This window comes from Genypterus blacodes, unplaced genomic scaffold (genome assembly GCF_046128005.1).
Source record: "Genypterus blacodes isolate CSIRO-AG114 ecotype Tasmania unplaced genomic scaffold, CSIRO-AGI_Gbla_v1 ptg000024l_1, whole genome shotgun sequence".
Lineage (NCBI taxonomy): Eukaryota > Metazoa > Chordata > Actinopteri > Ophidiiformes > Ophidiidae > Genypterus > Genypterus blacodes.
The window spans coordinates 279,131-303,225 of NW_027466837.1; the positions used below are offsets into that span (position 1 = coordinate 279,131).

Consider the following 24,095-nt stretch of genomic DNA (forward strand, 5'->3'; position numbering starts at 1 on the left):
TCATCTAACTCACATTGATTTTATCCATTGTCCCTCTTCCAGCTGAAGGCAGCGTTTGATCGTATTGCTGTCGCCTTAAAAACAGCCTCGGTTGTGGTTTATATGAATCAGTTGGGCAATCGTAGCGTAATTTAAATAGGTCACACATTTTAATCACTTGAGATACTCTGCAATAGAAAGCAAATTCTCAGCCTCTCGAGTAGAAGTATGAGAGGATAACTGAGATGGTCTTTTGTGATGTATTTAAATAGTTTGCTCATAGTCAGAGAATAGACCAATCAGAACATCACTGTGAGGGCACGAGGGAAAAGTGATGGGAATATGCAGCGTGGACAAAGTCTGTGTAGACAGCAGAGAGGGCAATTGGAAACTGAAGCATTATAATAAATACTACTGCTGAATGACCTTCATTGCCTCACATTGCTGCCTGTGTCCTACGAACTCAGAGGTTCAGGCCAGCTGAAAGGAGCTCCAGAAAGACCTTGATGGCTTGGTTTCCTGAAAACAGAACATAGAGGTTTGCAGACACCATGTCAAATATTGATTTAGAGGCAGGAAGATCCTCTTACCCTTATGCAGGAGAAAGACACTCTCCCGACAAGGAAGGACTGTCGTGGCAAAGCTCCTCTTTCTCATCTAATCCTGATGTAAACACGCGCTCTCCATGCTTACGGTCGAGTAAACTAAGGCTTATCCAGCTTTTTCTTTAGTGTGCAGCATTGGAACAAATGCAGAAATTGTTACATTGCCAGTCAGCTCTTTCTGTTTGGTCTCCCGTGTACACAGCGATTCCATATTTTGTGATGAATATGGTTGTTTTTGTTCATTATCTTATGTCGTCGTGCTGTTGTGGAGAGCAGACAAGAGCAAAGGGATCAAAGAGTGTTCAAGTTAAAGCCCATTTTCTGTTCTGAATGATTTATTCTTTACATCAGAGAAAATGCAAAACTGTGACCCCCACCTCTCTGAACAAATAACACAAGCGGCCTGAGCCAGGATGTATGAGTGGACTTTTATACCTGGTGTATGTGTATAAAGGTCCAGGAGTATCCAAACCGTAGATGATACAGGCCACGTCCAACTCAGTAGAAAGCCATATCCATTATTAACACAGACATGATGTACAAAGAAGCCCAGCTGGAGTGTGGGTGCAGGAACACAGTGTATACAACGTAATGATAGAGCTTTGTGCAACACACTGGTCCTTCATTTATAGTCATGATTTTTGTCTGGATTGCTATGAAGGCAACAATGCGAGTAAGACACGCATACACCGAAGGAAGTAATAGGAATTCTTTGTCCGCCGAATATACACAACTTGTTTAATTGTGAGGAATGGCAATGTAACCAGCATGTCTGTATAGTCCCAATACAGTTTAAATATTATAAATAGTCAGACTTTCTTTGGTGTCATCCATCACAGCACTTTCTCCATACTCAAGTTTGAATAAGTCTATAACTGTCTACATGGGAGAAAACATAATGTATGCTCGCCCGTGTTTTAAAAACCCCTCCACTAGTTAGGAATCAAACCCTATATCTTCCAAGCAGGTAGTTTGATTTCCACATTCTTCTTACTTCATCACACCGCGCAATTGAAACACTGTGTGAAAAATCTAGCGAGCCAGTAACATAAACAGGTTTTGTTGATCCAGCGTTTCTCCTTCATTATTCTCCCAGCTGGATCCACACACTTGAGAAGCTATTACCGGTTAATTGAATAGGTGATTACCATATAGACGCAGAGGAAGGCGTCTCACTGTTATTGTACGGGCAAATCTGTGAATGAAAGTTTGAGTTCCATACATGCAGCTCCAGAGCCACACAGAACGTTAACAAAGCGCTACAAAAAACAAAATCCTACAGATTACAGGAAAGTTTAAAGTGTACTTCAAAGCAACTTTTTATCTCTTTAAAATAACTATTTATTGTGTGGTCTACCAATGGGTTTGTTAACTAATGTATAGCTGTAATAAGGTAGACGACTGTACTTGCCTAATGTGGAATAAAATTAAAAAGGTGGCTGCATTTCCTTCGTAAACTTGATTTGAATAAACCAACACTAGAACATGGTTGGAAAACATGCAAACTAATGTAATAATGCTGGTACGGCTGTATGAGAATCAGCAAAATGATCATACCGGACTTAAACTTACAGAGGCATTATTACAGTAAGAGTTGGGATTATTACAGTAAGAGTCGGTCTGTGCAGTTTTACAGCAAGCAAGATGAAAATGCCATCTGAAATATCAAATCAAGTTCTCCATTCTTCTCTTTCAAACGCCTGCAGTGATCCTGTTTGACACAGCTACAGATGCAGAGTACCTATGCTTGTTATGCTACGTCTTTCTCTCTGCATACATTCCGTTTGTTTTGCTATTATTTTGTGGTGATCTTTCTTTAAAACCCACATGTGCTCTTAAAGGGATACCTTGACATTGTGAAATTTCTTCTGGTACTTTTGTAGGCCAAATGTTACATTGATAGGAAACATTTTGAATGTCCTGTGTTCCAATTACTTGAATGGAGACGGCTATTTGCTGTAGCAAGCTACCTTGTTAGCATTAACATCATTTCACATTAGCATCTCTTGATGAAACTAAGTGGGTCTGTAGCTTGCTGCTATCACAGTTGAATGAGGTTTTGGCCTTAATAGAAAATGATAATATGAACAATTATTAATGCACGAGTATGATCTTTCCTCTCTACAGGGAGGTCAAAGGTCAACTACAGAACAGCAACCGTATGGAGTTAGCAGCAGGATGAATGGTTGCTGGTGCAGTGATTTGAACTGTCATCTTTCATCTTATTGATACTGCACAATCCTGCCTACATCAAAGACAAACAATAGCAAGTCAAAAATCAAAATATCATGTTACTCCTTTAACAAAAGCCTTAAGAGTGGTGTTACTTGATTTCAGGTTGTGTGGTTGTGTGAATTTTAATTATGATTATTGTAAAATCTCAGATGACAATGTTTTTGGCTATTGGTTTGTATTGTTTTGGACTCTATCAGACTGTCTTCTACTATATGTTTCATATGTAACGTTGTTGTTACAATCTCACAAAGGGACTTCTGATAAAACTGCTGAAGAAGCTTCATTTGACTCACAGCCTCATTCTCTGTGTATTTGTTCCAGCATTAGGGACTTGTGATCCTCAAGGAACCAGTGGTCAATTTTTATCGGTCCGTGATTAAAACATGCATCAGGTCTAATGAGCACTTTGGAAAACAGCCAGGCTCAAATCACTTCTACCAATCTAAACTAAAACTTTCTCCACAGAGCTAAAAGCTAAATTGGCTTTACTGATTCTGCACTCCAGGAGTGTTTAACACTGTGGAGTTCTCATAAATAGGTCTGTTTTGCTCATACACTCTCTTGTGAGCCGGCTAAAGTATTTACTGTTAGTAAAGCCTGGTTTCCTCCCACACACTGAAGCCTCTGAATTCATGTCTGTTATTCTATTCTCTGGCGGTCTCAGTTTATGTTTCTATCACAGCGTCACCCTCACATAAATCTGTCCAATCTTTATATTTTCCCTTTAGGTCTTCGTATGTCTGTTTCATGTTGGTATCAATATTTATCTGCTCTCTATTTATTTAAGTATAGCCTGCTATTTCTTTCTCCTTCTCTCCCACCATATCTCACCATCTGTCCTTCCGTCTCGATCTTTCTCTCGCACACAGCGGCCATGTGGCTGTGGCTTTCTTGTCTTTGGATAGAAAACAACATTCTTAAACAGATCATGTATCCATTAATGGATGTAGCAGATGAATACAAGGCGGTCAAAGAAAACAAAACCCATGTAAAATAGTTTCATGTGATTAAATGCGCTTCTTGTTTCTGAATGATCCCGTAATGAGTCTAGTTGTGTCAAGGTTACACAACTGTGATGAGTAATTTATGACACAACACCTGAGACCAGCTCATAAAGGGGGACTTTGTATCTGCATATGGCTTCACACATCACGACATGTCTCTTCCTGGAGGGACCTCAGGGCGTTCCAAGGCCAAGTGTGAGGAAGAACACTACCAGAACAAAGGAGTCTAGTCTGAGCTCCTGTGTGAGTATGAAGATCAGATATGAGTCACACACTGCCAGTGGCAGAGAGAAGAAATTGTGCAATATCATTATCATTACATCATTATCATTATAACATCTCCCAATATAATTTTCTTGAGATCTTGAGAGATTGAATGTTATTTTCTCAAGATAACAAGATCATTTTCCAAAGAGCTCGAGAAAAATATCTTCCATAAGAAAATTAATAAAATGAATTATATTGCACATTCTCTCTCGACTTCCAAAGCATGTAATTGCAAGTAAAATAACTGGTATATTACTGTATTTATTTGTGTTATTGGTAACAAAATGTAAAAATGAAGTTATTATGGAGGATTGTGATCTTGGCAGGGCACCAGAGGATATAACGTATGACTTCATAAGGCCAAACGCTCAGAGCTAAAATGGCAGAATAATCTGATATTTTTATTCGGGAAGAGGGTGAAGAATGTGTGGACCAGTCAGTCATTGTTGAGATATGACGCTGTAACAAACGGTCGTTCCTGATTATTACCTGTGGAGAGCAGCAATAAGCCGAGATGTGTCGGCCCAGCCTCACATTTCAGCAGAGGAAGAAGCAGAGACGTCACATGGAGAGAGAGATGCTCCAGCTCCACTAATCACACTACATTAACATAACTGGCTACTCCAAGCTAACCTAGCCAGCTAAATGGCTCGCCTTTGACTTACCGTGCATCCGGAATTGCATATCGGCACTAAACAAACGCCACTTTCATATCAATACAAACCGGGGAGCGACATTACGGTCGTGTACGACTGCCGCGGCCGTCCGTGCATCTATCTGCCAGCATATTTAGGTCAGGTAGTGAAGCCAGCGGCAGCCAACTCTCTGCCTTGGCTAGCATTGGGTTAGCCCGCTAGCGGTTAGCTAGCTAGCTACACATATTGCTAACGGTAGCTAGTTAGCCAGCTAGCGAGCTGTAGTAACTTGCGTCATGGATGAACTCGTCGTGGAAGTGCGGGGAACCAGCGGCGCCTTCTATAAGGTAAGTGTGCGCGCTTTGCTTTGTTGGGCTTTCTCTGCGTTGTAACCGTCCCATGCCCCAGCGTCAGGCTAACGCGTCTGCGAGCGTCTCGCCGGACGCCATCAGCGCTACCTGGCTGCGCCTGCGGGCCCCGCGGCTCGTGTGCTGCCAGCGCCGGGATGTGGAGCCCAAGCTTTGTAAACAAAAGCCTGATGATGCTCCAGAAAAATAAGAGTTTCAGACTCGGCTGCTGTTTTAGTGTCTTTGTTACTGAGCCAGTGTGACTGTAGTGGCGGCGCTGGTGTTATTAACGTAGTGGCCCTCGAGTTAATTCAATAAGTTATTATTCAAAGCGGAGTGGGAGTGGTTACCTTCAAAATTACAAGCTCAGAAATCATTCCTCATTGTGGTTTTCAAAGTAATTTACTGTAGGGACTCGGGCCAGCTCTGATCTGTGTTCTGCATTGACTTCATGTGGATCAAAATGATGCGTAGTTCATCCCGATTTAGTCTCTGCTGCTTCGATGGTTGGTGATATTTAGGGTTGAAACAAGTGGGATTAATCGATCACCTCTATGTTGGTTTGATTCCTTATCAAACTCAACCATGAGGAGCACGTTTCACAGCTGCGCGTCTTGCTCATGGACACTTAGGCATGACAGGTGTTGATTTCATGGACGGTGTGTCCTTAACTCATCCACCTCGATTCCCCTCACTGGCAGCTTGTTACACGTTTGTTACACTTATGTATTCACACACAATTAGCACTTCATGTAAGATGTGAATGACATCATTCTGTGTGTGTTGTGTATTCACACTGGACCGGGTTCAGCCTAGGTTTCGTTTTTGTGGAAGTCGGCTGCTGGAATGCAGGAAGTATGAATGGAATCCATGTAGAATACAGGCACCTTGAACACATTTGAGCTCATTTCTGAGGACAGGAAATCTTTCTGCTAAACAGTTTTAAAGACATCTCATGTGTATTTACACCTGCTTGTGTGTGGCTTTGACCCGGTCCAGATTTATTGGCCAGGTACTGAAGATGCATTAAATGTCGAAGCTGGGTCTTTGGCTGACTTAGAAAGAAATATTCATGATGTATAAGGAGTTTCTTTAACATAAAGATTGTTCAGAAAGTAGAAATGTTATATCCATAAACTGCACTTCACCAGACTTTCATTTTCACTTCTGATGAAATCAAGAAGTTGTCCACTACTTAAGTTTTGCTCCTTGATGTTGCTCAGCTGGCTCCTCGATATCATTTTAAATGTATTAAGTGATCATGAGCACCATGATGTCCCACTGTGCTCAGCATATAGACTCTATATGGATACAGTACATAGATGAAGTCATACAGCTCCACTTCAGCACAGCAGTGACATCTGAAGCTCAGGTTCATGATGCTAATTCAAGGCTCGTAAAATAGGACTCTTGTATTTGGTTTCATACAGCCAGATAGGTTTCAGCCAATCACTAATCACCTGCTAGTTGTGAAGTTTAGAAAATAATCGTAACATTCTTTGTTAATGGATTAAGTTTCTAATCAATCAAGTAATCAGTCATGTCTTCATTGGGCACAAGACATCTTTTAAAATTGTTTAATAGTAGTGAATCGCCTTTTGTTCTGTGATCATTCATGTAAAATGTTATCTTTGTTATATGTACTGCATGTAAAATGTGATATTAATATTCAGTAATTTTGTTTTTACTGTGTGCTGGATGTATAGATGAACAGTCCTCAGCTAACTCACCTCTGTGTTGTGTTTAGGCCTTTGTGAAGGATGTCAATGAAGGAACAGTCACTGTGGCATTTGAAAACAAGTAAGTAATCCTCTTATACAGCCAATAGTTTTAGAAACTGACATACGAGAAGATGTCACCTGTTAGCTATGACCAAATTTGTGTGTGTGTGTGTGTGTGTGTCCTTCTGTTCCAGTTGGCAACCAGAGCGTCAAATCCCTTTCCAGGATGTTCGTTTTCCTCCTCCAACAGGGTTCTGCAAGGAGATAAATGAGAGCGATGAGGTCGAGGTGGGACTGAGTCACTGCTTTGATAATAGTTTCAGAACATTTAAATTAGGAGATATGTTAGGTGTTGGAACTTATCTCCTGTAGTCTTTAGTGTAAGGTATGAGATGTGTTACAGCTGCATGGCCCATCAGAGATCTGTATGGACGAGCTCCTGTGGAACGCAAACAGAAAATGTAGAGAAAAGAAAACTAGATTTGCATGTAGATTAGTTGATTTTGCAAATCTAATTTGTTGTACATAATCTGCTCTTGACGTCTCTGTGTGTGTGTCTGTGTGTGTGTGTTGTCAGGTATATTCCAGGGCTAATGACAAGGAGCCATGTGGATGGTGGTTGGCTAAAGTTCGCATGGTGAAAGGAGAGGTAAGGCGATGAATCCATGCTTGGTAAATAGGATTGTGGTATAATCTGATACATTGATAGTTTACAGCAGCATTGATGCTTGACAGCGTGCAGCGACTTCAGTCAGGCACTGTGTCATTCCCTCTCCCTGTCTCTTAGTTTTATGTTATAGAGTACGCTGCATGCGACGCTACACTGAATGAGATCGTGACGCTGGAGCGGTTACGGCCGGTCAACCCCAATAAACCAGCCACCAAATCCACCTTCATCAAAATCAGAATGGATGTTCCTGAGGACCTACGGCAGATGTAAGTTACACACACACACACACACATCTACCAATCTAATCACGTGTGTGTTACAGGACGTTAGAGTCATACGTTTTGTTATCCAGTCACAGTTTTTGTTTATGCCCATTTATTGATTCATGTATTCTGACACAAAGACTATTGTAAGACGTCATTCAAATGAATGTGGAACTCTGAACTCTTCCCCAGGTGTTCCAAGGAGTCGGCACACAAAGACTATAAGAAGGCTGTGGGAGCGTTCAGCATCACGTACGACTCAGACAAAAAGCAGCTGGTTATTCTGGTTCGTCCGTGTTTTTGTAATGCTGTCCATTCCTCCTGCTCCTCTTCTTCTTCTACCTTTTAAATCAAGTCCTGACTAATATCTTCCAACTTTGACGCTACTTTCATGTATCTAAACACTCAATCAAACACAACAGAATTAAGTGTCATTGTGTGAAACGAGTTCTGATTGTTTTGACAGTCGGTGAATGAGTTTACAACAAAGCGGGCCAACATGATGAGTGACATGCACTATAGGAGCCTGCGCACCAAACTGTCTCTCATGCTGAGGAACGAAGAGGCCAACAGACAACTGGAGGTAAACACACGCACACAAACACATACACACACAAGCAGTCTATGAGGAGCCGTCAGGCCTATGGACTCGTAGACAATCAAAGCTTAAGTTGCCATCATACCTCATGCTGTCTCAGCCCACACAGGCATATGACGTGTTTGTGCGCTGACACATTTCATCCCTTTTTATTTCCCTCTTAATAAGAGTTCCAGACAGCTAGCGTCACGGTTTCACGAACAGTTTGCTGTGCGGGACGACTTAATGGGTTTGGCCATAGGGACCCACGGCGCCAACATTCAGCAGGCCCGTAAAGTCCCTGGAGTCACCAACATAGACCTGGATGAGGAGACGTGCACCTTCCATATATACGGAGAGGTAGGACGGCCAGACACACACACAAAAGACACACACACAGAAAAGCACCGTGTCAGCAACAGATTGTATGAGTGTTGATGTTTGCTGTGTGTCTGCTGGATGCGTTAGGACCAGGAGGCGGTTCGTAAAGCCAGGAGCTTCCTGGAGTTCTCTGAAGATATCATCAAAGTCCCCCGGAACTTAGTAGGTAAGAAAATAACTCCAGTTTACCTCCAGACAACAGAGACAAGAGGGTAACGCCTGTGGTCATTTGAATTATTATGGATTCATTCCTAAATGATTTAACTTTCATGTTTTCGTGGCTACAGGGAAGGTGATCGGTAAGAACGGGAAGCTGATCCAGGAGGTGGTTGATAAGTCCGGTGTGGTTCGGGTTCGTATTGAGCCAGAGAATGACAAAAAGCCCTCTGCAGCTGCAGATGAGGTCAGTGGGAAAGAAGCTCTGGTCACATCTCAAGCTAAATATCAGCTTATGGACGACAATGTAAGCAGACAGTGGGAGTCAGACATCAGCCACTTAGCCGTCAGCCAGATGGGAGGTAACATTCCCTCTTTCTTACAGGGGATGGTGCCATTTGTATTTGTGGGGACCAAGGAAAGTATCTCCAACGCTACAGTGCTGCTGGACTACCACCTCAACTACCTGAAGGTGTGTGTCCTCTCCAGCCTTCATCCAGTGTCTCAGCTGCAGATTACAATTATGAATCTGAAGTAAATATAGGAGCAATCATTAAAAAGGCTGAAGGTGATGTAATGTTGTGATTTTAACTCTTACATCAGTCGCCGCAGCTACAGGGCCATAAAAGAACAAGGATTGGGGTTATTGCCTTTTGTCTTTAACAGGTGCGTTGTCATGACAAAACCTCAGATGACGATAGACAGGGATGATGACTCTGTACATAAGAACTCCAAAGCTTCCTCCATTATTCTACCACTTTCTCTTTTGTCTTCTGTTTGTTTCCGTGTAACTCATTAGCAACAAAGATGCTACTGTTTAGCAACAGATCGGTCTGGTTCTCTTCTATCAGAAAGGTCAGGTCAGCTGCACTGGCAACACGTTTAGTACGTGCAAAGGACAAAATACTGACTTAAGTATGGGGAAAGTAGCAGGAATCATTGAAACGTACGACTGTGCGGCAGGAAAGAGAAGATCACAGCAACATTTACACCCAAAGCTACGTGTTACATTGTGACCTGTGTCTTTACGTCCTCAGGAGGTGGACCAACTCCGACTGGAGCGTCTCCAGATTGACGAACAGCTGCGGCAGATAGGAGGGGGAGGCGGCGGCGGAGGAGGAGGAGGGACGGGGCCGCGGAACCCCAAAGACAAGACCTACGTGTTCGACAACGGCATGGGGCTCGGGATGGGCAGAGGAGCGGGCGGTGGAGGAGGGAAGCCCTACTTGGGAGGGGGAGGACGAGGCGGCCGGGGACGAAGAGGAGGTGGATCAGGAGGAGGAGGAGGAGGAGCAGGAGGAGGAGGAGGAGGTGGTGCGTCTTTTGCTTCAGGTGCCACATAATATGACATGAATTCACGCATTTTGAAGGGCTCGTGGAAATCTCATGTAATGTTTTAGGACTCATTTGTCATTTGTTTTAATCAAATCAAACATCGGGCGATCACAAAGCTGCTTGTGTCTTCCAGAGGAACACAGCAGTTTATTAAAGGCTTCACGCTGACGTCTCTCCTCCTCCCATTAAATGAGCTTTGACTTCTGCTCCCCGTCACCACAGGCACCAACTCAGAGGCGTCCAACGCATCAGAGACGGAGTCGGACCACAAGGACGAGCTCAGCGATTGGTCGCTGGCCCCCACTGAGGAGCTGATGACCGGAGGCGGCACCCTTCCCCGGCGGGGAGACGGGAGGAAGAGGGGGCCGGGAGGAGGAGGACCGCGTGGGCGAGGGGGGAGAGGAAGAGGAGGCGGAGGATACAAGGGTAGGAAGCTTCTTGGGACTTTGTAACATATAAGTGCTCATAATGTCTAAGAAACGAAGCAGCTTTGTTTACTTCTCTACCTTTTCAAATGGAGTTCATCTTTCGTCTTCGTCTTCCTCTGTCCTGCTTTAGGTGATGAGGTGCAGTGGGGTGATCCAAGACCTCGTCACATCAGAGACCCCAAGACCAGAGTGCCGGAGGACACCCTGCAGGTAAATATACACACAGTAACCATGGCGATTTTGGAGCTCTTAGCGTCTGTCGGGACGATCACTAACCGGGTTTCCTCCTTCTCACAGATCCGCGTGGACAGTAACAACGAGCGCAGCGTGCAGCACGCCTCGGGCAGCCGAGGAGGAGGAGCCGGGCCTTCCTCCACCCCGGGCGGTGTTGGCGCGGGGGCCGACGGTCCGGCCCGTCACCATCATCGACCGATCAGAGACCGAGGGATGAAGAAAGACAAACAGGACGCTCCTACACTGGTGAACGGAGTGTCGTAGATACACCACTGGACTACCTGCACACTTAAACACGCAGGCACACACATGCACACACACACACATACACACACAGATAAGTTACCATAAGTCATGGTAGAATCTGGGTCTTACACTTTTTCTTTCTTCTGTCTTAATTAGACACACGAATACGCATATTAGGATCGTGAAAGCATTTTACTGTATGGAAGTCTTAGACCAGAGACGAGCCGGTCCGGTTTGTCGTCCCTTGTCTGGTCTTTTGGCGTACCGGGTCCGGTCTGGTCTGCTCTTGACTGATGGTGGTTTCTACTGTTGTTTTTCTCTGCAGTAAACGAGTAAAACAAACAATCCATTTTTTCAGACACAAGGAAAAGAACACGAGGGGTTGGACTAAAGTCATCAACCCCCGCAAACTGGTCTCCTGGCTCGTTCCATTGTGTCGTTTAGGCCCAGTCAAGTCAAGACACATTGGTTTGTAAAGCAAAAATAGGAGAAACTCACCATTTTGGCAGATATTCGTCACCCCGACTATCTGCACGCGTCGCCATGACTCCCAATCCATCTGAAATGTGGGTTTGGGTTGAGATGATCTGGCTGTAGACCATGTTAGTGGGTACTAGCTTTCAGGCTGGGAGGAAGTTCTCCTGCGGTGCCTTGGGCTGTTTTTGTCAGTCGTACTTTTAACCCCTTCCCCCCCGGGGCACCGCGTTGACACTTAAGTAAACGGGACACACACACGACGTGTGGCCCGAGAGGAACGCAGGTCTCTGCTTTCCGAGATGAAATGTGAAAAGGTTTGGGGTTTGTTTTTTTTGTTTTTTATCTCCAGTGAATGTCTTTCAGAGCTCTAGAATGGAGCCAGCATATACTACTCTTTATCAGTGTGATCATTTGTGATTTTCCCCGTCGCTTAGATATTATAAACCCCGCCCCTTCCTGCTTCGGTCTGGCTCTGCATATATAAGACGGTTTGGGACAGACGGATGGAGAAACATTAATCCGAGGCTCTTAGATGTATGTAAACCTTTATGGGAAGTGTGGCTAGACTGGAGCTGCGGACCAACTGCCTCCCGTTTTACGATTTTAAAACTGCCTGTTCCGGCAAATCGCACCTTCGCACGCGCGTCGTCGTTCACGTCACACTTTAGGAAAACGGCGACGACCGGAGACTTTGACGTCACAGAGGGCTACTTAACAAAGGCGCGCTTACACATAACGACTTCTTTTTGCATGTTGCACTTCTGTTTAAAGCTTGGTTAGGCGCCAGTTTAAAGTGAAATCATCTCTGGTCTGATTCTTTTTTTTAGCCAAACCTGGTCAGGAACAGGTTAACTCAGACTCACTCTGCTGTTACTGCAGCTCAGAAACACAGAACGTTATAACGGTTTTGTTTGACTGATGAATTGTTCTTTTCTTTCTAAGTTATGAAATCTTTTGTATTTTTACCTTTTTGGCTCAGCGGCCGTTAGAGAACTTTGCAGACACTTGTGTGTTCAGTACATTTTATCTTTAAGTATTAATGTAGAAGGAAGACTAAATAAAACAATGTGTACGTTTTTATTCTTCCTGATTTTTCCGTCTTGCTCCGGGCTCCTTCGCCCAGACTGAAGTTTAAACTGTGGTGGACCTTTTGGATGTTGAATATGGTGCATGTGATCAGCTGCTGTCCCGTGGCCATGAAGGACACACAGCCTGCTTTTTTTTTTTAGCCCGTCCTCTCCGTCGCCTACTTATCTGCAGGAGCATGTACAGGACATTGCCCCACTGCACATTAAGCCCATCTGGGGAACTGATTAGATCCATAAGATCATTTAGTCAAACCAATCCAATTTACATTTAATGAGGCGTGACTTTAAACGGAAAAATCACATTTTTCTCGGCCTCCTTTGTAAAGTTTTTCCTAGTTGAAGGCCCTTTCAAAGTCTTCATCGCCGCGGTAACCTGGGCTCAGCATGTTGATGATTGTACCCTTTTCTTTTTGCACATATAGAGGAAGATCTGTCACTCACTCCTTTGCTCAAATATGCACTTTTTCACACGTTTTTAACTATTTCCAGCCTCACAGCCTAAGCAGCTCTGCTCCTGGGGTTCTAAAAGGTTGAGACCACACGCGTTTACTACAACATAACGCACACACCACGACCTGAGCGGTGCTTTCTGCCATTACCAGACTGAAGAGTGTTTAAATATCAGCACCATCTATAAAAATACACAGAAACAATTCAATTATTTATGCTTGTCAGGATGATTCCATGCCAAAATATATACAAAAGAAAAGCAAAGTCATGTTATATAGTGTAAATAGAACCTGCTAATACCAGACTACTGCCACTCCTCTGGGTCTTAATGAGGGTTTGTTATCCGTTCACGTTCATCCAAGTGCCTTGGACTCATGGTTCTCCTCCTGCTTTGCATACGGTCGAGCATCTTTATGTCTAATGACATCGTCCCCACACAGTACTCCTTTTTCACATTATCCTTCATTTTTATAACGTACCTTCGCCTGAAGTTGGTAGTTTTAATAGTTTACTTTCAAATACTTCAATGCTGGATTTAGTTTTTGCATTCTGTGTCCCTTTCTGGACTCTAATCTGTCCTTTCCTACACCGTGATGGCACTTCTCATAGCTGCAGCATGTTTGGATGGTTTGACCGTTCTGAATGGTTCTAGAGTAGTTTTGCATTCTCGCTGTCTTACCCAGAAGACGCTCTTCACTCTTCCAGCCTCGTGCGAGTGTGTACATCGCCTTGAGCTGGACATTATACGACAAAAATCAACTAAAAGAGGACTTGGTGGTGTTGTCATGGAATAGTTGACAGTGATTCCTTTTTGGACGCGTTAACGCCGGACACCACTGTTGCAAACCAGCCTGCTGGTTCAGTCGACACCACGTTTAATGGAAACATCCTCAATGACATCGTCAACTTAAACGACATCAAACTGAGGGGGGAGAAGCCTTAGATGGCTCCAGAGCTCAACAACATCAAACTGATTACAGTCATTATACATGGGTAAATGTAGCAAGTTAGCTATTTGCTGATTTATGATCGTAAAAGAGATTAAGGATAGACTTTTGTGAGACTGTTCTAATGTGAGTATACAATGTAAAAACATGGAAAGGTTTCTCAGAGCGTCAGTAGCCTTCATATTTCATCAGAACACGATATCTTCAGTTTTCCCACACAAATGCAGAGCAGTCAATTCACTCTGACTGTTTTGCCAAGTCACAGTGGCTTTTAAATTGTACTTTACAGAGCATATGGGCTCATTTAGATGTTTCCACAAGCGGCCTCGAAGGAAACACTGCAAAATAGCTCCCAATGGACGGAGAAAAACAACGCTGTGTGCATTTCTATCAAATCTCAACCAGCATCAGACAAAACTATTAAAGTACTTAATCCAGATAAACACAGCAGCCTCCTGGATTCTCACCAAAATCAAATCACCATGACGCAACGCAACACAACAGTTTGGCTCACGCACTTTCACCAACATAGCCGTCACATAGCCCCAAATGTGTGAACGCTCGGGGAAACCTTCCCATATGTTGTGTGACACGTGCCTTTTAATTGTGACTGTGGCATCAACCTAGACGTCAACATCAGGGAAGAGGAGACTTTGATAAAAAGGGCCGTGGCGTGGAAAGACAGGCACTTCCTGGGGCGATGTCATTCACCTCAGAGTGAGTTGAGCACGGAGGGGAAGTGCCTGTTTGCATCGCCACGCCCATTGTAAACACATTGATGGTGTTGTAACATTATACAGTCAAACAAATGTGAGTGTTCTAGCTTTCTGGCCTGGTTCAGTTAATCTGTGAAATGGATTCAGTTGCTTTTGTAGACCAGTGTGCAGATAATTGATGCTGTGTGTGGCCTCAAGGTTCAACTTGAATCTGTTCCAAGGCCATTTCTCATCCAAAGCAAACACTGGAAATAAATCCAATCCAATCTTAATGTCACAGCTCAGAGCCGGCGGTTTTACAGGCTCCAAAATGACCCAAGTCACTGTTACCCATAATTAAAGGTTTCGCTTTCTTTCCTCCGGCGGTGCCACTGGAGTAATGAAAGGAACTGAAAGGATTCCAGCAGTTGAGCCAGGTCTTTACTTGGACACGCATCAGTGTACCTTTCTAATCTTAACGATGCGTATGTTTTTATCACGGACCAGGGGACATTTGTTTGGCGTGGACAAAGGAGATAGGGAAGTTGAGTCCTTTTAATCAGTTTTGCTTTGTCGCTCTTATGTCCCTCGACCCCTGAGTTTGGTCGGCGGAGTCGATTAGCCGGCGATGAGCGGCATTTGCGTTTGGTTCCCTCTGTGGGTGAGAGCCATCAGCGTAATGACAGCGAGTGACACGGCAGAAACTTTTACCTTTTTGGAAATGTCACACGAAACGATGGCAGCACACGAGGTAATGAGTCGAGGAAAGGCTTTTGTTTTTATTATTATCATTATTAATTTTGTCTCTTCAGAAGTATTACCCAGTAATCTGTGGGGATCATTGATTTGGCGTGACGGTTGCCACGGTTCCCCTCATTCCCCTCCAGTCTGGGATGCAACAATGGATCAAGTGAAAGTAACTGTATATTGCATTTTATTGTAAATCCTGGAAAACAAAAAAAAGAAGAAGGGAGGGTTGCATACTGTAAATAATGATGTCATTATTTGTCCCAGAAAAGATTTGTACTATTGTTTCAAAATGTGCACTTCTCCAGATATTTTCCTTTTGTGTTTAATAACAGTTAAAATGCTAGCGCTCTTGATAATAAACTTAATGATGTGTGAAACATACTAGTATCCTCCACAGCAGGCTTGAGTCACACACATCTGTCATGAATAATGGAACCTTCTCAGTGCGCCAGACTGAACCTGCGTCATTGGGAAACGGTGACTTTTTGTTTTCACCTGAAAGGGAAAATCCACCCAAAACACAGAAACAGACCTGACGGAGGGCGAACTCGCTGCAGAGTCCTTAAACGAGCACGAGTGGATTTCACACTAAACACAGGACTGACATACTGATGGAAAGGTCCTTTAGAGACGACCTGAGATCAAATTTAGCCACTATTTTAGCAGACATTTGGGTGTATTCTTTGTTTTTAGATATGTACAATTAAGCTTATGACAGATTGTGAGCAGTAGTTGCTAAGTTTTAGCTGTCATGAACACACACGTCGGTCTTATTCCTTGTTATGTAGGTTTAGGACTTAACGCCTCTCTGGAATAAACTACAGGAATAATGTTTTAAGGTGGATTCCCCCTTTTAAGGTATACTGATGACAGCGTCTTGTACAGGAGTCGTTTCCTCTCTGAAGTTATCAACGTTTAATGTCTAGAGACTTTTAAGGACAATTTTATCAGATTTTCTTTCTCAAATGACGTGTTGTCCTCTGCCTCCCCTTATCTATTCTTGTTTCTCCTTTGCTGGTGTCCTTTGCGCGGCGATGGCGAGCGTAGGCAGAGTTTTTCTGAGGCTTTTTAGGCCCCATGGAAAAGAGCAAAGAGCCACGTTAACCTTCATATCAACTCTGCCGTGCCGCCATTAGAGACGAAGGGAAACTCCTCTGTGTCTGCGCTTTAACCTGCTTCCTGGTGCGTTTGATCAGCCAGGGTCAGAGACTCTGTTCCAATATGTAACTGCTGGAACGACATCGGAATCTCAGAATTGCAAACAAACTGATTAATGCAACTGTTTTCCCGCTTTAATGTGTGACTAACAAACAGTAATACTAACACGTCTTCAACTATAGCTCAAACTGCACATTGGTCTGTGGGAGACAGTTGCATGCAGGCTGGTTGTGCTGGTCCTGAGAGGGGGGACTTGTCCTGTCCTCTCTGATGGACTAGCTTTGACTGACTACTCTTTCTAGCCTAGATCAGGACAGATTGGAGAGAATAAAGTGGAACGTATCTTCTTATCCTGAGAGCTAAGCTCTCAGAGAAGCGTAACATGTCATCGGAGGTACGTTCAGGAACTCTTATGGGTCGCAAACTGTCTTCGCTGAACAGCAGGTTCAAACTTTGTGTACATGGAGAGATCCTGGGACGAGTCACACTGCAGCCCAGTTTGTGACCAAGAGGAGTTCTGGTGGGGACGAAGAACTGTTGCCTCGACCTTAATGTAATGTTTTATCCCCAGAACATTAGAACATTGTAGTCACTGATCTCACTAACAGTCTGGTACTACAAGCAGAAGCTAAACTGTACAAAAGGAGATTTTTGTAGATCTTTGTTTCTTTGATATTGTATCATCCACCTCACTGCTTACCCACATGAAACACTTCATCATGAAGACTGGTGACTGGTTTCTACTTTCTGAAGTGACACTTTGAAGCTGAGAGCCAGAGTTAGTCCTCCTCCAGCTGTATTGGCTGCCTGTGGCCGGCGCACATGGTGGCCAACAGAGGGATCAGATTATAGGTTATGGTCGTCTGCTTCCGCGGGCAACACATGACGGACATTTTGACATTTTTCTTTCGTCATCTTTGTCATATAATGGACTCTTGAACCTGGATCAGTCTGATCCACAGAAAATGATTTGGGACATCTTTCCTGTAGTGAAACATTTTGTCATAGTTCTAGCTTCAGATTTGTTTGCCTCTCATGTATTTTCCTTTGAAACTGTAAAGCTTTCATTGATGTTGAATGTTCACAATAATCCCGGTTAATGCATTGTCACAATGTTCTGGGTGTAAACATTATTAGGGTACTAATTTAACAACTCCATAACTAGTTAACCAGTTAAGGTCAGGTGACTGACAGTGACCGTGGACCCGTGCCTGTCCACCAACTTGGATTTGACTTTTCCCAAACTGAGATTGCAAAACGAGGACACTCGCCTCAAGTATTTGTCAAATCTACAAGGCTAATCAGTGCATGGGGGCGGTTTGACCCCCGGTTCAGTTCAGACGGCGATGCACCTCAGTCCTCCGCTAAGCATTTAACCCTGCTGACGTTGCAAACGTTGTACATCTCGGATCGGGTTGAGAGGACCCAAATCTACAGCAGTCCAGTGGTTTATCTGCAGAATGTAAATAGTGAGTACTAACTAGACACGTTGTGGGCTGTTGACTGTAGAGTGCCAGAGAGTGAAGACACAGAAAACCTGTAGATACTTAAACCAGGGTAGTCAAAAAAGCTGTAAACCTTGTGTGCACTTTTGGGCATTTTGTTTTCTTTTGTATATACTACTAGCATTTAAGATGTTTGGGGTTGTAATGAGTTGACATGTCTGGTTATAGTGCAATATATTTTGTATGCAAGCAGTTTCAATAAATAAAGGTCAACCTTCCTCTGTTAGCCCCCGGATGATTTCTGACTTCACTGATGTGGGACCATCACACCACAAGCTCCCGAACAGACCAGAACCATATCTGACACAACTCCCACCCAAGATAAGACATGATTGACAATTGAAGTAGACCCCCCATTTGGTAAATTGTTGTATTTAGGGGAGTTGAGTAGACTTCTCCCTCCTCTTCCTCTTCATCAAATCAGATTCTGTCAGTAAGAGGCGCCACAGAGACATGGCAACATCTACAAGAGTTTATATACTGTTGCTTTAAGATGATACTGAAGTACATACTAACACTTGGCAGTTGTTCAGTTGACAGTCCCATGCCCCACATCAATGATGCCCCACTTTATCGTTTGCATGGTGCACTACTTCTGTCTAGCCACGTGGGGGCGCTGTGGCGCCGCGGCTTTTCCTGGGCGCTCCATCGTTTGTACCAAAGAGGGAGAGAGAGGAGCAGAGAGCCTGGGTGCCTACTGAAAATTCATGACATGCATTTCTCAACTTCTGCAAGATACACAGCGAGCATAATGAGCTCAAAGCCGAGAACTTGGTCCTTTTCTCACTATTTCATCGCTTTCTGCTTCTTTTTCTGTCTGTTTCTCTCTGTGTGTGAGAGAGTGTGTGTGTGTGTGTGTGTGCGCGCGCCTGTTATTATTTAAATAGACACGACAGGCACAGCTGTGTGGCTTTGTCAGTATTGCCAAAGATACAAACAAAAAATCCCCCAAAACAAATAGCAAGTCTGTGTAATTAGTTAAAATTGAAATCAGGGTGATGATGATGATGATGATGATGGTGATTATGTCTGTTTGCAGCTCGGTGCATCTCGGTGGTAATTGCCCCTGTGTCTCTAATATTTAAAATTTTTCTCGATCTGCCTCTATTTTCCCTCCTCTCATCCTTTGTCCATCTATCACATCAACTCGCCCGTCATGTCTCTCTCTCTCTCTGCCTCTCTCCCACTCCCTCTTCCTCACCCTCTCTCTCTCTCTCTCTCTCTCTCTCTCTCTCTCTCTCCTCAGTCATTCTGTCTCTCAGTGTCTGACCTAGTTTTGGACAGCTCTTTCCTCACACACACACACACACACACACACACACACACACACACACACACATACACAACGCAAATGTTCCCGCAGGTGCTTAAAAACCTTGAAAATCGGTTGAATTTCAATGCAGTGTTTTTTAAGGTCCAGAGACGGCTGGGATTTTGATTTGAGCGCTCGGAATGGATGAAATTTATCAAGGTCATGAAACAACAGTTTGACTTATGCCCGGCAGTGTTTCATTCCCATTATATTCCACCACGGTTAACACACACACACACACACACACACACACACACACCTCTACTGAAAGCACACAAAGCAGTGTAAGCGAGCTCTGCTCTGCTTTGGTTCATCATGTCCACTGCTGTGTCCTTGTCGTCTCATCTCATCTCCACTTTTAAAGGAGAAGACGGTGATGTCACAAGGAAGCGCGGCTGCAGCTACAGTCGCCACACACACACACACACGCACGCACGCACGCACGCACGCACGCACACACACACACACACATGCTGAGTGAGAAGTTTCAACCATCTGGTCAATCATTATTCATAGCGAGGTGTAAACAGTAAAACGTGCCACTGGCCAAGTGTTGCACCGAGTGTTTGGGAGCAAAGGAGGATGGCTGTCTGGTAGGTAGCACGTTTGTACCTGACGCTCCAATCAGACGGCCAAGGAAACGCCACACACAAGGTTATTTACCTTCCTCCAGCACAGACATTAGGTTGGATAGGAAGAAGAATGGGATTGGTCAATAGTTGGTATCATGTGACACAAAAATGTCGCACTACTTTCTCTGTTTTGTACTAATCAATGTAACACTAAAATGTACATGGACAAGTATTTGCAGGATTTATTCTGGACTTGGTCCTCCTTATTGGCTACCGGCTTCTGCACTTCCCGCCCTCTTGTCAGAATAGGGGTGGAGAAGCAAATAATGTGGAAATTGTGTTTTTTTTCTCCAACAGATTCCATCAGTAGGAGGCGCTACAGAGACATGAAGGTTAAGAGCGATCGACATGACATTATACTGAGTACTCATTTTGTCGATTCCTATCGGGATTTCAGCCAATTCGACAAAAAAAATTGTTTTGAAAAAGTTACATTCTGTGGCTTTAATTGAAAAGGTTCCTATGATGGGCGATCAATGGCTGCAGTTTGGTCAGAGTGCAGATATTGATTGAGATTTAGCAGATTAAAATATGCGTTAGAACAGAGGTCACGTTTGTGAAACACACACACACACACACAGCTACGATGATCCTGATTCAGCCGCCTGAATGTTTCTGACACATGTTCAGTTGGAGCTTCTGAAGAGGACGAGGTGAATGGATTTGCACGCTAAAACTTGACATTACGCCTCAGATCTGCGCTGGATAGTGAGAGTCTGGCTTTCTGTTGGACTGTTGGGGTTTGGCACAAGTGTGCGCTCGCTGAATGCCCTCTAGCTGAAATTACACTGGGCAGCTCTGCAGACCGGAGGCTCCAAATGGCAGGGAGAGCTGTTTGAAGTGAAGAGATCAATACCCAGAATTCTTGTAATGTAACATCAGTAAACACACACACACACACACTGGCTCTTACCTATAAACCAGTCTGTGACGGTTTAAACCACACACACACGCATTCCAGCACTCTGGATTTTAGTGGAGTGTTTGGATTTGTCAGTTGTGTCCCAAACCTTCAGGTTCTCTGTGTTGTGATTTGTTTTGGGGGGTTTTTGACCTAAATCCTTGCTTCGACTGCAGAAATCCAGATTAGATTCATCTCAGCCCCCAGGAGCCCAACAAAGAGACTCCATGTTATACATGAATACAAACACACTGCAGTAACACTGTGTGTGTGTGTGTAATTTACTGTCTTTGCTTTAACTCTCTTAAATTGTCTTTACAGTTTTATTAATCTTCAGATTTGTCTTTACATTATTTACACTAATATTTTCTACCAATTAACACTTTTTCTATTTTTTCCCAATTTATGAAACAATATAATAATCTGTATTGTAATCTGTAAGTGCACAGAGAGACAAATGCCTACAAATGGCACAAATAGAATAAAACATATTTTATTAGTGTTATTAGTGTAATTTTTGTTCTTGATTTAGCTTCGTTTATGATGTCATCTGTCATTTAATGACGCTGTGACAAGACTTCAAGATCATTGAGGTTTCAGTGTGTGTGTGTGTGTGTGCATGTGTGTGTGTGTGTGTCATCTTGCAGTGAAGATAAAGTAAATATGATCAATTACTCTGTCGGCCGTATTTCAAGTAAACTGACCTGTTTGTTTCTTTTGGGGGTTAAAGGCTGAATGTTCTGTATGATTCAGTGTAACATAAACATATAAACAAGTCTATAGGTCTGTTTGTTATGATCCCACGCCACTACCCCCCCCCCCCCCACACACACACACACAAGCACCCCCCCCCCCCCCCCCCCTCACCCTCTGTCCCCCTTGTCAACTTTCTCTCCCCCTGACCTTATCCTCCCTCCAACACACATACATAATGCCCCCCCCCCTCCTTCCTTCTCTCTTTCTGCCCCCCCCCCCCAAACTTTCCCTTCTTCCCTCCTCTATCACAAACTTGCCCCCCTCCTTTACTTTTCTCCTTCATCTCTCCTATCTTTCCCTCTCTCTCCTTTCCTTCCCCCCTCCCTCACTGCCTGCCCCCCCCTCTCTACCTCTATCTCCTTCTCTCTCTCCCCCTCTCCTTCTCTCTCTCTTCCCCCCCCCCCCCCCCCCCCCCTCTCCCTCTCCCTCTCCCTCTCCTCTCCTCTCCTCTCCCCCCTCCCTCGCTCTCCACCTCTGCCTCTCCTGTCAGCTTGCCTGCTTCGACCACGTAGCAGCTTCCTGGCAGCAGCCGCTCGTGTCTACTCTCTCTCTCTCTCTCTCTCTCTCTCTCTCTCTGTCTCTCTCTCTCTCTCTCTCTCAGTAGCCTGTATGTAGGACCACGTAGCAGCAGCGGCAGCGGCAGCGGCAGCAGCTCTGGATTTGTACCGCCACCCTGACGCGGGCATGGACCTCTTTGAATTCGACTTTTTCAGAGACTGGGAGCTGGAGCAGCCATGGTGAGTGACCGCGGAGCGTGTGTGAGTGCGGGGCATCTGGAGCGGCACCGAGCGGCGGGCAGAGAGGCATCTCCGGAGCCTCGGGAGGGTCGGGGGGTAGAATAACAGAGACCCCCCCCTCAGACCCCCTTAGCCCCCCCCAGACCCCCTCAGACCCTCAGCTCGTAGTTCCGTGACACGCAAAGTTAATTTGGAGGAATCGAGCAGATCGTCTTTCTTTGTCATCATCAGGCTGCTGCTGTTGTTTGAGACGAACCGGTTGAGGCTCGGGCATGCACACGTAGCCTGCACACACACACACACACACGCACACACGCGCACACACGCACACACACACACACACACACACACACACACACACAGACACACACACACGCCGGCTGTTACCGTCTTATTCTGATACTGAGCGGTGTGTGTGTGTGTGTGTGTGTGATCTTCAGGGTCATAATGAGACACGCAGGTAAATAAACAGGAGAAATCTGCTTCACCGGAAACTGAGCACAAGTTTGATACTTCGATAAGCTTTAATGCTCAATCTGTCATAAACATGCTCAGAGAAATGTCACTACACTGAGTTGAGGTGAGTTTGTCCTCCAGTGCATCACTCCCGATTTGTGTGTGTGTGTGTGTGTACCTGGGCCGTACAGGTGTTGATGCTTGCACACTTACACACACACACACACACATTTACACACACGCACACACACGTTTGATAATTTCTATCCACATGTATCAGAGTGCAGAGCTGCATGAGTGTGACTGGATGGACCTGCACGAGCTGTTAATGACTTATTATAGATTCAAGAAGCTGCATTTCATCTGCTGATCTCTGCTGACAGTGAGCTGAGGCTGAGTGTGTGAGTGTGTGAGTGTCAGGCAGGGGGTTTAGCCTTTTTGCCGAGAGATTAATAGCCAGTTAGTAGTTAGTTGAAGGCCTCTCACTTGCTGTGTGTAGACGTGTCTCAGGCTGAACCCCCCCAACACACACACACTCTGACCTCACTGAATGAATGAATGAATGAAGTGAGGCCTGTTTGTATGTATGCAGCATGGGGACATCTCAAAGGTAGATTTGCTTCACCTTTAAATGAATTCCTTGTCAGAGCAGCAGTGTGCTCCTTTGTCCCACCTGTACTCTGACAGGAGGGCGGGCCGTCCCTAATAACGTCACCTACATGCTGGAAGGGAAGGAATCCTATGAATACTCGCAGTGTGCATGTTTGGGCTAAAGGTCATGGTTAGGGTGAGAGGTCACAGAGCCTGACATGAGGACTGCAGAGGCATGTTTGTAGAAAACTGAGATAGAAGGACGACATTTTGAAACTTTTAAAGCATTTTTAACGCATTTCTTTGCTGAACTGTGGTCATGTTGTTTGTGTACCAGCAGAGGGCGCTTCACATACCAGCGTCTGAACCCGACAGGCTCCACCGTTCACGCCGGCCTTGTTCGGATTTGTTACATTTCTAAGACACACATCATGCTCAGTTTAGTATAAATGTATTGTTCACATTCCGTGGCGAAAGTGCGGCGGTACACACGTTGCATTGTTTAGTGATTATGAGGAAACAGATGCTGCTGTAGGAATGTGGGTAAGAATGTCAAG

The 24,095-nt window shown here is 44.5% G+C and overlaps 1 protein-coding gene across 4 annotated transcripts; it reads left to right on the forward strand.

Annotated features, from left to right (window-relative positions):
• Nucleotides 1-4,612: 4,612 nt before the first annotated feature.
• On the forward strand, nucleotides 4,613-18,379 carry fmr1 (fragile X messenger ribonucleoprotein 1). 4 transcript variants are annotated; one of them, XM_076143374.1, is made up of 15 exons: nucleotides 4,614-5,072; nucleotides 6,820-6,872; nucleotides 6,988-7,081; nucleotides 7,371-7,442; nucleotides 7,581-7,729; nucleotides 7,919-8,012; nucleotides 8,193-8,309; nucleotides 8,493-8,663; nucleotides 8,772-8,850; nucleotides 8,972-9,147; nucleotides 9,226-9,312; nucleotides 9,878-10,172; nucleotides 10,398-10,601; nucleotides 10,734-10,813; nucleotides 10,901-18,379. In XM_076143374.1, the coding sequence occupies exons 1-15, from the start codon at nucleotides 5,022-5,024 to the stop codon at nucleotides 11,099-11,101; spliced, it is 1,923 nt and encodes a 640-aa protein (XP_075999489.1). In that variant the 5' UTR covers nucleotides 4,614-5,021; the 3' UTR covers nucleotides 11,102-18,379. The 4 variants fall into 4 exon arrangements, with proteins under 4 accessions (XP_075999487.1, XP_075999488.1, XP_075999489.1 ...); XM_076143375.1 differs by having other exon boundaries at nucleotides 8,972-9,087; XM_076143372.1 differs by having other exon boundaries at nucleotides 4,613-5,072; nucleotides 8,972-9,312.
• The last annotated feature ends 5,716 nt before the right edge of the window (nucleotides 18,380-24,095 follow it).